Source organism: Rhopalosiphum padi, chromosome 4, assembly GCF_020882245.1.
Source record: "Rhopalosiphum padi isolate XX-2018 chromosome 4, ASM2088224v1, whole genome shotgun sequence".
Classification (NCBI taxonomy): domain Eukaryota; kingdom Metazoa; phylum Arthropoda; class Insecta; order Hemiptera; family Aphididae; genus Rhopalosiphum; species Rhopalosiphum padi.
Genome location: NC_083600.1, coordinates 48,562,511 through 48,575,549, shown reverse-complemented (window position 1 = coordinate 48,575,549; position 13,039 = coordinate 48,562,511). Strand labels below are relative to the sequence as shown.

General features: G+C 27.7%; 3 protein-coding genes across 4 annotated transcripts; 2 read left to right on the top strand and 1 right to left on the bottom strand.

Moving 5' to 3' along the window:
- The first annotated feature begins 1,130 nt into the window (after nt 1–1,130).
- LOC132930022 (tubulin glycylase 3A-like) lies at nt 1,131–3,885 on the top strand. The gene is made up of 5 exons (XM_060995680.1): nt 1,131–1,384; nt 1,464–1,677; nt 2,257–2,347; nt 3,041–3,226; nt 3,762–3,885. The coding sequence occupies exons 1-5, from the start codon at nt 1,202–1,204 to the stop codon at nt 3,883–3,885; spliced, it is 798 nt and encodes a 265-aa protein (XP_060851663.1). The 5' UTR covers nt 1,131–1,201.
- Nucleotides 3,886–6,040: 2,155 nt separating this feature from the next.
- On the top strand, nt 6,041–9,555 carry LOC132929704 (actin-related protein 8). Its single transcript, XM_060995227.1, has 11 exons — nt 6,041–6,304; nt 6,389–6,565; nt 6,657–6,869; nt 6,942–7,115; nt 7,507–7,617; nt 7,699–7,837; nt 8,071–8,279; nt 8,347–8,493; nt 8,565–8,742; nt 8,813–8,941; nt 9,016–9,555. The coding sequence occupies exons 1-11, from the start codon at nt 6,275–6,277 to the stop codon at nt 9,186–9,188; spliced, it is 1,680 nt and encodes a 559-aa protein (XP_060851210.1). The 5' UTR covers nt 6,041–6,274; the 3' UTR covers nt 9,189–9,555.
- Nucleotides 9,556–9,915: 360 nt separating this feature from the next.
- Nucleotides 9,916–12,170, bottom strand: LOC132929705 (CREB/ATF bZIP transcription factor-like). Of its 2 annotated transcripts, XM_060995229.1 has the most exons (5): nt 11,933–12,167; nt 11,452–11,845; nt 11,240–11,343; nt 10,391–10,502; nt 9,916–10,233 (listed from the first exon to the last, which is right to left on the bottom strand). In XM_060995229.1, the coding sequence occupies exons 2-4, from the start codon at nt 11,816–11,818 to the stop codon at nt 10,446–10,448; spliced, it is 528 nt and encodes a 175-aa protein (XP_060851212.1). In that variant the 5' UTR covers nt 11,819–11,845; nt 11,933–12,167; the 3' UTR covers nt 9,916–10,233; nt 10,391–10,445. The 2 variants fall into 2 exon arrangements, with proteins under 2 accessions (XP_060851212.1, XP_060851211.1); XM_060995228.1 differs by having other exon boundaries at nt 11,240–11,845; nt 11,933–12,170.
- Between the last annotated feature and the right edge of the window lie 869 nt (nt 12,171–13,039).

Here is a 13,039-nt window from a genome sequence, read left to right as displayed (position 1 = left end):
ATAAAGTGCCAGCATTAGGTTTGGGTGTATACTTTTTATATCGTGTATCAAGACATCAAGTCATATCACATTACTGCGCATAATATGCTATTATATCGTAAATATTAAATTTAAATGTCGCATATTATATTTAAAAATAAATTAAATTCTATAATCAACACACTTAAGTTATCTACTTAATTAGATTTTTCATTTTTAAATTTATTCATAAATGTATAATCGTAATTCGTAAGTTTTGTTTACAATATAATATTTGTACAGGACCTAGATATTTTAATATTTCACGAAATATATATTTAAAAAAGACAACTTATCGGTACCTAATACTTTTATTATTTGAATTGATTTTTTTTTTTTTTTTTAGTAGGTTGGAAGGGTTCGATGGTTTTAATTATAATATTATATTTATAAATTAAACTCGAATAATTGTTATATTGGTATACCTATCCCATTTTATAAAAATACATTTAAATGATTTTTATTATTATTTGAATTGAAAAAAAATATATTCTACATTCCATTTATTTATTTATTAAAAATGTTTCCACAATGACGCGAATTTCTCTAGCACATTGTTATTTTAAATGAGGGTTTTTTTAATCCTTTTTTTGTTATTTTTAAATTATAATATTTTTCAGAAAATTGTTTTAAAAGTCCTTTAAATGACCCTTTATAATATATATATATAGATATTTACTAATAAGTAATAACTATAATATAACTTTATTAATAATCGATTGTGTTATAACACAAATTGTCCAATGGACAAAATATTTCTTTAAGTTAAAATATTATTAAATAACTAAAACTGAAAACTTATGTTATACACAAAACTACATTTAAGTACAAATATGTACTACTTCCTCGGTTTGATGTTGCAACATGTTTGCTTTTATGTTTCATTTGATTACATCGTATAAAATAAACAAAAACTTGTAAAACAAATTAAAATGTACACAAAAATTAGGCAATTTAATCCAGAAAAAAATAGACTATATAAACAGACACACACAAAATAGTTAAGAAAAACAACTCAAAAATATAGTACGAAAAATTCATTACCAAAGGAAAAAATGAGGGTGGTTATGCTTACATCTTGTTGAATGTGTCTATATAAATCATAACAATAATATTATATTTCACCGAAAACAGAGGAAATAAATAATAAAATTAACAAACATTCTACTAGATTCCATACGAGATGATCGACTTCATTGAACAGCGTTGCTGGGAATTCGTGCACGCTTATCAAACTCAAGAAGAAAGCGATATGCTGTGGTTTACAATATCATTTGAAGATGGCTGGACAAAATTTATGGTTTGGTATCAGAAAATTGTAGAAGGAATCGCTACTATTTGTGTTGGTAACCCGTTTCAAATAAATGTAAGTGTTATAGGTACAGTCGAACAATTATCCTCGAGTTGTTTTTAATCGATAACTGAATATTATTATCGCGTTTAAGGATATTTATGAGCGACTTGATGCTTTGGAACGTAAAATTAAGACATTTTGTCCACAATTTTTCATCGACGGCGATACAAATCTGTGGATTATAAAACCATCTAATTGTTGTTCCGGTATAGGAATAATATTGGAGAGACGTTTAAAAAATATTTTGAAAACTATTAAAGATACTAACAGTTTCAATAAATCATACATTATACAGAAATATATAGGTAAAGAGTTTAAAAGAAAAAAATAAACTACACTTATTAACGATATTTTTAAAAATTATTCTGAGTGGAACTCATAGGCTTTTTACTAAAAAATGGGTTTAATTGTACTAATTGTAGGCAGGAAGTATAGGCTAAATATTTTTACAGTTTATTATTGATTATTATTTATCTTTATTTTATCGAAAGGTACTTAAGTATTCAATAATGAATGGTTTTAAAACAATTGAAGTTTAATTATAAATCTATAAATATGTACACCGTTTGTATTTTCTTACTATCACTTTAAATTGGTATGCGTTTAAAGTTCGTAAAATAAAAATAACACACAATTATAAAACTAACTGTATGCATTGCGCCACTCAGAATTTTTTTTTTCAAAAATATATAATACACATATTGTATATTATATAAATTTAGTATAATAAACAATAATTATATAACATGATTAAGATTTAAAACTCATGATGTATAAACAGGTGGAGGACCCATCCATTGATGGCACTCCTGAAACTAGAAGTTTGTTAATGTAGTAATTGTAAATTATTATTCTACTAATTAAATTTATTAAATTTGTTTTAGAAAGGCCATTGCTTATATCTAAAGTCAAAGTGGATTTGAGACAATACTTTTTAGTTACAAACACGAATCCCATACAAATATGGATGTACAAGTAAATTATATTTTTAATTGATTAATATTCTTCTATGATCGTACCTATAGAATTATTAAATAGTTAAATGCTTTTTGATGTAAATTTTATTTATTTCGTATTCGTAATTCGTATAGATACAAGTAAAAAATTCAGCTGAAAACCGAAAATTAAAAACATTTTTTTTTTTTTTTTCTAATACAAACTCCGGAGATCTTTGACATCACATTTTGCTAATATTATTTTGATATCAAATTACTAAAATTAATAACAAAATGCATAAACCGTTTTTATAATAATAATAGCTCCAACATAAATAATTTTATCATAATATTGTCAAATTTATTCTAGCTGATAAAATGTAAATTATGAATATTATTTTCAACATTGGGGTATACACTTACATCTGTGTAGTGAGAGGTTTATCCTCAAAGTACCACCCTATTAGCCCTTATTGTCGGCTAAAAGCCTGCATACGTTATATTGATTTAAATAAAATGCATAATAGGATGGTCGCTTGTTTATATATGCAATGTGATATAACAAATAATCTAAAATTGCATATTTTAACCAATGAAAAATTGTATAGTTATTGGTTCTTGGTTTTGGTACCTATATAAATTGTATCATTGTAGAGCAATCGTATAGTGCTATGATTACAAAATAGTCTATAACGCATTACAATTAATTTATATGAATGACAATTTTGTGCAGGGAAGGATATGTACGATTTTGTTCCAAGAAGTTTACAGTTCAAGATTTAGGAGAAGAGATTCATCTCAGCAATGTCAGAGTTCAATCAATGAATAGAAAATATAGAATAGCCGGTGTACCGGAGGAATGTATGTGGGACTATAAGCAATTTAAAGAATATCTGAAATCAATTAAGAAAGGCGACAAGTGGGATACACACAATTTTAAATTAATTAATAGTAATAAAAAAATTAGAACAATATATAATATTATATAATAATAGTAGAAACAGTTTATAATGAGGATTTAATGTTTTTATAATTAAAGATTATGCCTTTGGCTAAAAGTGTATTTAGAACTGCCAATATAGGAGGTACCTTATTGGGCTAATAATAGAATTCAAGTATGAAACGAATCGGTATAAAATAATGGAAATAGATGGAAACAAATTCTTAGTGTTGACTTTGGTTGTTTACATTTTTTCTCGGATTGAACGTTTATGTTTCAGAGTATACACTATACAATATACATCCACTATTTAAGGAGTTTAATAGTGAAAATGTAAATGTCATTTTCTAGAAAAATTAAAATATTTAAATACATAAATGAGTATATACACAATAGATTTGCTATAAATAAAGCTGAATTAAGGGAGAAGGACTATAGTCCAGGGCCCCCTTAAAAAAGGTCTCCAGTATATCAATAAACAGATACATATAAACATTTTTTTTTTGAAAATTAGGGCCCCCAAAAATGGAATAGCTCAGGGCCACTATTGCATTAGCCTAGGTCTGGGCTATGTATCATTGTTAAATTCAGTGCCGCAACTTGGTATATATTGGTGGGTGTGCAAGCAAATATTATAGGGCCCATTTAGCCAAGGACATAAATACCCAATATAGATCCTTAAAAATATAACTTTCTGTTTTTAGCTATATACATTATACATTATTGTACATAGATGGATGAGGAGTAAAATGACCAGTAGTTCCTAAAACAGTCTATTGGTTTTACAATTTCATTAGGATAAAATTGGTAAATTGGTAAATATCAATAATGTTTTGAATAAAATTATTAATATGAAAATATGTTTCTTGTACCATTATTTTTTGTGCTTATTGTATTGTTGTTATAAATGTCACTACACAAAGTGATTTTTCAAATATGCTCACTCCATTTTTATGCTTAAATCATGCGTATATTCAAATTTTGATTTTTTTTTAAATTTTTAAATGTAATTATAGACGATATTTTCGAGTTCTTATATTTTACACAATATTTAAGGAGTATCCTGTATTTCTGTGGCGGTACTAACTTTATTTTTTTAAATGAGAACATATATGTTTCATGTTTTAAAGCAAAATGTGAATCAAGTAATTTTTTTGAAAATGTTGACGTATTGTAATCGAAATTTGAACATAAACTTTCGGAGTTATTTATTATACTTTAAGTACTAAGGAATGAGGATAATATTCCATGTTTTGAAAACTATTAGGTGGTGGAATATTAATCTATAAGCATTTAGTAATAAGTAGTAATTATTAACGAATAGTTTATATTGCATACCGAATTATAATTATCGAGCTCGTATCCATTTACAAATTATTTTTGTATAATAGATTATTATCCTTAATTCTTAGTATTTAAAGTAAAATAACTCCGGAAGTTTTCATTCAAATACGTCAACATTTTCAGAAAAATTACTTGATTTACATTTTGCTTTAAAACATAATATATGTTCTCATTTGAAAAACCAATGTGGTTATCACCACACTACCACAGAATACTTCTAAAATGTTGTGAAAAATCTAAGTACTCGAAACTATCGTCTTTAATTACATTTCAAAATTCCAAAATTCAGAATTTGAATGTGTACATAATTTAAGCATAAAAATGAAGTGAGCATGCTTAAAAAATTACCTTATACCTAATATATAGTATACTTATATGAAACGTGTTGTGGCGGGGGGCGCGGTGCGATAAACTATTTGACATACATTAATTTTATACAAAATCCTTCTATTTTTAGATAATAAAAAATTAATTTAATTTCTAAATACACATAATTTTTATTATTAGCATTATTGAATAATAATGCTCTTATAGTCTAAAAATTTTTCATTCTGATCAGACGTATAATAAATTGTAACAATAAAAATATTTAGAAAAAAAGTTCCATATAGTTTAGCCATAGGCCTATTGTTATGAATTAATTTAGGGCCCGGTCGCCCGGGGCCCGGGGGTTTTGTGCACCCCTAGCACCCCCGGTAGCTGCGACACTGGTTAAATTTAATTTTACTATAAATTAGAGTAGTTAATTGGAATTAGATTAACCACTAACCGCCTGTTATTATTATTATATAAATAAATCCTAGCCAAATCATTAAAGCCCATATCCTGACATTCCTAACCATACTGTCTATAATACACTCTCTATATAAAGAATATGATATCTCTATCCCTCGTCTAAACACTCTTTGGTCTATACCCGTTCGCAAAAATATCACAATCCACCCGTAATAACTGATTACTGTGCTATTAACTCCCTTACCTCTAACATTCCTGATGATGGTCATGTAGGTTGTCAGATAAGTACTTAAAACGCAAATAGTGCCATGACCTACTATAAGTACTAGACACTAATTAGGTAGTAGCTGAATACGCTAACCAACCCACGCCAAAATGTCTCAAATGGAAGGACCTCACCTAGCTAATCAAGGCTCACCAGGCTAATCAATCCGACTACACCCATGGTACACAATTTATACTTACTGTAAGAAAATTATCTTTTATAGATCGTGTACAATAAAAAATAAATATGTCCATACTGATTAGAAATACTGTGTCCTACAGCTTAATGCTTATAGTATTTACCACGAATTAAAATATATAGTATATTTTAATTCGTGGTATTTACTAAATACATATTTTTTTTTTTATCAATAATAACCATTATCATTGAGTACATTATTTTTTATTCACCGTTCCTTATCACTTTATTATCAGTTTCATTTTTGTTTGAAAACATTAAATTAACGCTCAAGTAGACACTACAAGTGTACTGTGTAGACGAGTTGCACGCAACGATATTTATTTTTCAGAGTAGAAGAACATTTTAATAGAATGATATAAGGCATCTATATTATATTCGTGTTGAAAATAATTCCGAATTGTTAAAGCTCCATTGGAAAATATCGGATAGATTTAAGTGAGTACAATATCGGCGAAAGCATCATTCATTATAAATTTTAAATCATGCCGATTGTGAATGAAAACAATGTGGAGGTAATTATTATCGTATTCTATTAATACATATATATTTCATCTATTTTTTATAACAACGTGTCGATACTTCTGATTATTTTCTAGTTAGAAAAAGTATCGTCAAATTCAGTGATCATCATACATCCTGGATCTCTGTATTTACGAATTGGCCGTGCGAGTGATGTTACTCCATTCAAATATGTTCATGGTTTGGCCAGGGTTAATCTACTTTCAGAGACGACGAAGAGGAGGGACCAAATATTACCAAATTTTCCGTATAAAGTATGTTAATAATTAATATCTATTCCCATTATTAATAAAATCTTAAACTACTTGTCTTAACATTATAGTTATTTATTCCATATGATTATAGAACTCTGATACATTAGCAGCTATGGAAGACAGCAGATTGCAAGCGTCTCATATGCTACAGTCAAGCTTACAGTCAAACGGTGATAGAAGGTATGCAACACCACCTCAACAAATAGCTGCTTATAATCGAAATTCTGTACCAAAATACAAGGATAATGTACCACGGACACACACAAATAAGTCATCTGCAGTTGGTAATGTCTATGGAGAAGAAGTCAGTATTAATCATAATAACTAAATTAATTAACCATGGGTACCTATGTAGTAAGCTCCATCTACATTTCAGATTTTTAATTTAGCTCCTGAACTAGACTATAACGTTTTCTTTCCAATATTGAATGGCGAATTAAACATTAATGGTCAAATTGGAGGTTCATTAACAGCTGTTTTAGCAGATCTTGAAGCTATTTGGACACATTGTATAAACAAATTACTAAACATTAAGACTTCAGAATTTCACGTAAGATGCAATTAATTAAAAATATTACCTTTTGCTTAATTTATGAATTTATTAATTCTGTATTTACCTTATACTTACATAAATTAAAATTTTTGATTTTCATGTTTGACCGTAAGTTATATAATGCATATTTTTATACCTAATTATTAGTTATATCTATATGGCAATTGAGGTTTATACATTGCATCTTATAAGAACCAAGAAGTTTGTTGATTTGAGTAATAAAAAATTTAAAATAATTAATATTAATTTAAATATTCTTATTGAAATATGATATCGATTAAGTTTATTTGTGTGTAATCTAATAAATTAAACATTATAAATTGAAAGTAATTACTGTTCTCTTATATTTATATGTTCACTGATAATTTAAATTCCAATTTTGTTGTAGAACTTTAAAGTCATTCTAATTATACCGGATATATTCAACAGAGTTCATGTGAGAGAAATGATGTCAATGATATTGTTGAGTATGAAGTTTAAAGCTTGTCTTCTTATACAAGTAATTTAGTAAAACTTGAAACTTGTTTTTGTGTATAGTTCTTCATTAATACTGTACATCTTTATCATAACTTCAATTTAGGACCATGTCGCAGCTACTTATGGCGCTGGTTTGGGTTACGCATGTGTGGTAGATGTTGGTCACAGGAAAACATCAGTGAGTTGTGTAGAAGATGGTATATCTCAAATAAATACACGGATTAGATTACGCTATGGAGGAGGTAAGTTTTCAAATGTCTTTTGTATCAGAAACATTAAGTATTATATATTATAAGAAGCATATGTTATAAGAATCTCAATCTTAATTTTTTTTTAATTACTAAAAAATATAAATATATGTATATTTTTATAAAATATTTTATTTCATATAAATTATTATAATCCTTTTAAAATATGTATGTTATTTAATTTTTAAGTTCCTTCATTTTTAACATTAGTTGATGTTATTTTCTAGGGAATATTACTCAAACATTTCATTGGCTACTAAAAAAATGTAGTTTTCCATACCATGAATGCAAGCCTATGACTAATTATTACGATGCTTTACTACTGAATCAATTGAAACAAGATTTTTGTCATTTAAATTTGGATAGATGTGGCGCTGTACAAAAAACAGTAACTGTAATGAAACCAACAAAACGACAAGTACAATACACAATACAGGTAATTAAGAATAAGTAAAACTCAAGATATGAAATTAATTTACTTTTTTAATTTGTGTTACACTTAGGTAGGTGATGAATCAATGATAGCTGTTTTAGGCATGTTCAATCCAATGTTGTTAGGTATCACTGATAACAATCATTACGTAATTCAAGAAACATCTAAATCACTACCTGAAGATCCTTATGATGAAGAGTTTTTAAGAGAAACTAGTGTAATTATTCAAAAAACATTTAATGTGTATTATTTATATTTCATAATTGTACAATTTTTTTTCTTTTTAAGAGACGTGGTACTGGCCGTGAAATGGAAACTGAAACACAAATTGAAAACAGTATTGTGCATACCACAGAAGAAGAAATATGTGTTGATCAAATTGAAACTGCAGGAAATTATTTTGACATTGAAACAGGAAGACCACAAAGTCTTGATAAAGTCATTGTACAAAGTATTGAACGTTTAAGTAAGTTAATTGTTAAGATTTTATGATCTAAAGATATTAGTTCAGTGATATCGAATATGTACCTATTTAGCTTCAGATGAAATCAAACGAAAAATGTATAGCAGTATTTTAGTGGTAGGTGGTGGACTTAAATTTGATGGGGCATGTGCTTGGTTAAAAAGCAAAATATCATTAAATGCGCAACAAGTTTATTATGGAGGTATGTTTTGAACAAAACAAATTGTATGTTTAACAACAGATGAACAAATTGTTTATTGATATGTGTTATTTTAGGACATATTGAAATTATAAGCTCACCAAAAGATTTGGATCCACAAATCGTTACATGGAAGGGTGCTGCCATACTTGCTGGTTTAGAATCATCTAATGAACTTTGGATAAGTGGTAAAGAATGGTCTTCGTGGAGTATTAGGATTTTAAAAGAACGAGCAATGTTTAATTGGTGAACTATCATTGTTGATTTTTATTTTTTAAATTCTAAACTCAGATTACAAACTTTAATTTCTATTGTACAAAATCTATAATATTTTATAAAAATAATTATTCTAGTCATATACAGATAATTTTCATTACTATTGATTATATTGATTTTAAATTATTGTTCTTTCCAAGTTTTTAAAATTTATTGAATATAAATTTATACTTAAATGTATTATTTTTTTATAAGAATGATTGATGTTTATTAATTTTTTATCATTATTTATTTTTTATTAACGATGAGTGGTAATGAAGTATTAATTACGTATTTTTTTTAGGATGCTATTATGTAAAGCATTTGAAAATAATTCTTTAATAAAAGTTGATCTTTGCATATTTACTTTTTTTTACTTAACTGAAACAAATTCTCATCCTTAGTCCATAGTTTAGAATAATAATAAATAATAATCAATAAACTTATGACACTTATTACTTACAATATTTGTATTGGAAAATCATAGTATAAACATAACTTATATATTTATATGATTAAAATTAATGTTTGTCCAGTTATCAACATCAATTTAGTATGAAAACAACTTAAATTATAACATTATACAAATAATAATAATGATTGTTTACTTAAATAATTTTATAAAAAAAATTTAAATAACATTACATAGTAGGTATGTATTTGAGGTATTGATGATACATAACAAAGTCACACTAGTAGGAAAATAAAACAACACTGTTACATTTAATACAAAATAATTTGATATTTATTTGTAAATATAACACTTAATGTTTATAATAATAATAATAAAAATAAAATATTAAAGACAATGGAAAAATACAATAAATTTATAAATTAATAACTTATGTTCAGTTAAATAATGTCTCATAGTATTTTTTAAAACTAACTAATTTTCCATTGTCTTTAATAAGAAAATTGGTCACGCTAAATGCTTGTTAAGTAATTTAAAGTTCATAATTAATCAAAATCAAAAACACTTCTTACCTTATGCCTAATTTGAAGGTTTGGCATGTAATATTGTACATGTGAGATCACAGCTTCTAAAAAATCAACATAGATTAATAGTAGTTGTTAAGGGTTTATGTATAGAGAGTAGCATAAATGAACATTATTATTAAACTTAGATTTAAAAAAAGTGTTTGTTGCACTTGAGTAGATAAATAAAAAGCATTCATTATTGATGTTTTAAATACCAACCTTTTAATTAATAAGATCATTTACACCACGAATATGCAGGCGCACAACCGTCTTTCTACGGTAACAACGTGCACACTGACACATACTTAGATGGGACGGTTTCTTGGAATAGCTGAAATTTTTCAAAATAACCATTATCTAATAACGAGAAATAATTTTTTGGTAGTACATATTTTGGAAGACAATTGTTTAATTATAAGATAAATTAAACAAGTCTTCCAAAACTATGTGTTTAATATTTTATATATATATGCTACAAATCTTAAAAGCATGACCAATTTTCTATGTTAAAATATACTATCTTTTAGGTACTTATTAACTAAATAAAAAACTGAATCATTGTAATAACTGTTTTACAATTAAATATTTTTTTTTTAAATTCACATAATTAATAAAAATTTAATTTATATAAAAAAAAAATAGGCAATATTCAATTGTTTTATACAATTTTTAGACTTAATACAGTTAAAAAAATATATGCAACATACAAATTAAAAATTACAGTATTATATCAAAGTGATAAATAATGTACTAAAATCAAAATCAATTAGAGGCAAAGGTAACAGAAATATCTTTGATATCCCAGAAGGTTTATATACACCATAATAAGAAATACTTGATTCAAATATTTAAGATAAATGTTGTATAAATATTTTTTTTGGTTAATGCTAAGTCATAAACAAATTAAAAAGCTACAACTTAACTGTATACAAATTATTATTTTCACACTTAAATTTTGAATAGCGCTCAAATTTGCGAACCGTAAGGGTTATCATAAAATCTGGTAGAGCATTCATCACAAAACTCGACAGATATTCTTCTATTAGATACATGTAAGCATACACCTACCTCAGTCGTTGTAGGGTTGATACCATCTAACAGTGCCCAGCCCTCATCTTCTTGAGGTGCAACTGGAGGAGGCACCATGTGGGGGTGGTTGCTGTCTCTTTCCTCTAACAAATCAAAATAACCATCAAACAGACTATGGCTCGTGGTAATAGGAAAGTGGTCAATACTCGCATCAGAGTTTAACTCATTTAGAGTCTTGTCAATATTACTACCTTGTGGGATGATATTCCTCCAGCGTATGTTGCGCAACAGACCGCCGATCTGATGGCTGTTGGCAATCATGCCGCGCAAATAGGCTACCTGTCGGCGGCTGCTCGCCCACTTCTCTTCACGTTCTTTCAGCTCCCGTTTCACACCCTTGATCTCGCGTTTAAGCTGCGACATCTTTTGCTCCAGGTCCTTGACGTACTGTTTCTGTTTCATGCGGTTTATACGGGCAGCCACAGCGTTCTTGCTGTTGCTGGTCGGCAAACGGCGGGGACGGCTACTTCTGCCACGCCGCTTGTGATCGGAATCCGAATCGGAGAACTCATACTTGGCCGACGACGTGTCGCTGGACGAGCTGCATGATCGTACCATGATGGATCACCCACCCGTACCCGGTCGCTTTAATAATAATGGACAGTTGTGTAGGTGTGCCTTCGGCGGATTATCGTCATACGCAATTCGTATTTTAATTTGAAGTGTACTTACTGCAGCTGTCAGATCGAGTTCACGAGTCACGACGACCGTAGTTATAGCGATTAGAAAACCCAAATCGATCAACGGGACGTGGTTTTCGTATAATTAAACTGACGTATATATTCTAAAAGTCAATGTCCTAAATGTCAACATAATAATATACAATAATAATGTTAAATTAACACTTTCGTATTTTGTTGTTGCGTACTATAATAAAACAAACATGCATGCCCTGTACTGATTGCTAAAAAAAAGCTTTGTTAAATGGTATCACTATAAACTAATATTGTTTGAATATCGCTAGGAGGTTGGAAATATATCACTAAAGATAAGACTATTCGTCTTTGCCCCATAGAAGTACTCTATGTGGCCGTGCCCATTATATTGATAATCACGGCTAAATATAATATTAATTTCATAATAATAGTTATAGTAGGTAATTTCAAATTTGTAAATAGTATATTATATTATAAAAAATTTGAATATTTCTAATTTTAACAATTATTACTACCAAGTACCAATGCCACGAGACACGAAGTACTATTTTTGAATAGTTTCTTCAATCAAGCCAACCAAGTCTTTTTTATCTAACCTCCATCTATTGTGCATTTGTGCTTAATGCTTATTGTAAAAAAAATGTTTATGCCTACAGATCTTACAAACAAAATAAATACCTATGGCCTATGGGCTATGACAAAAAGAAAACAATTATTGAATGACTTCTGTTATGCTGTTATTGTTACAAATTTAGAATATGATTTATTGGTTTATTAATTACTAAAATTAAATACATACTACACTTTTTAATTGATTTATTCTTTTTGGGATTCTATTACTTATTAGTTAATAGTCTCGGTATTATAAAATCAAACGGTGATACTGTGATATTATAGACTATAGTTAATATTATGCAGCGTGATCAATTTTAGATATATATTTAAAATTTTTAACTATTACTCATAGTCCATAGATCTTATACAAGTTAAAGATTTATTCTACTACTTTCAAGTTCCAAAATCCAAATACAAAATTCATAGCACACTATATAGCACAGAATAATTTTCTTTAAGCCTGACAAGTGACAATAGTATAATACTATTCCACCGATTAAATGTAATT

Bases quoted from the DNA above. Each gene is read 5' to 3' on its own strand.
- LOC132929704 (XM_060995227.1), top strand. From the start codon at position 6,275: ATGCCGATTGTGAATGAAAACAATGTGGAG. The intron at 6,870-6,941 runs GTCAGTATTAAT...TCTACATTTCAG, and splicing joins GTAATGTCTATGGAGAAGAA to ATTTTTAATTTAGCTCCTGA. The intron at 7,838-8,070 runs GTAAGTTTTCAA...GTTATTTTCTAG, and splicing joins TAGATTACGCTATGGAGGAG to GGAATATTACTCAAACATTT.
- LOC132930022 (XM_060995680.1), top strand. From the start codon at position 1,202: ATGATCGACTTCATTGAACAGCGTTGCTGGGAATTCGTGCACGCTTAT. The intron at 1,385-1,463 runs GTAAGTGTTATA...ATCGCGTTTAAG, and splicing joins GTAACCCGTTTCAAATAAAT to GATATTTATGAGCGACTTGA. The intron at 1,678-2,256 runs GTAAAGAGTTTA...AATTTGTTTTAG, and splicing joins CATTATACAGAAATATATAG to AAAGGCCATTGCTTATATCT.
- LOC132929705 (XM_060995228.1), bottom strand. From the start codon at position 11,818: ATGGTACGATCATGCAGCTCGTCCAGCGACACGTCGTCGGCCAAGTAT. The intron at 10,503-11,239 runs GTAGGTGTATGC...GAAAAATTTCAG, and splicing joins TCAACCCTACAACGACTGAG to CTATTCCAAGAAACCGTCCC.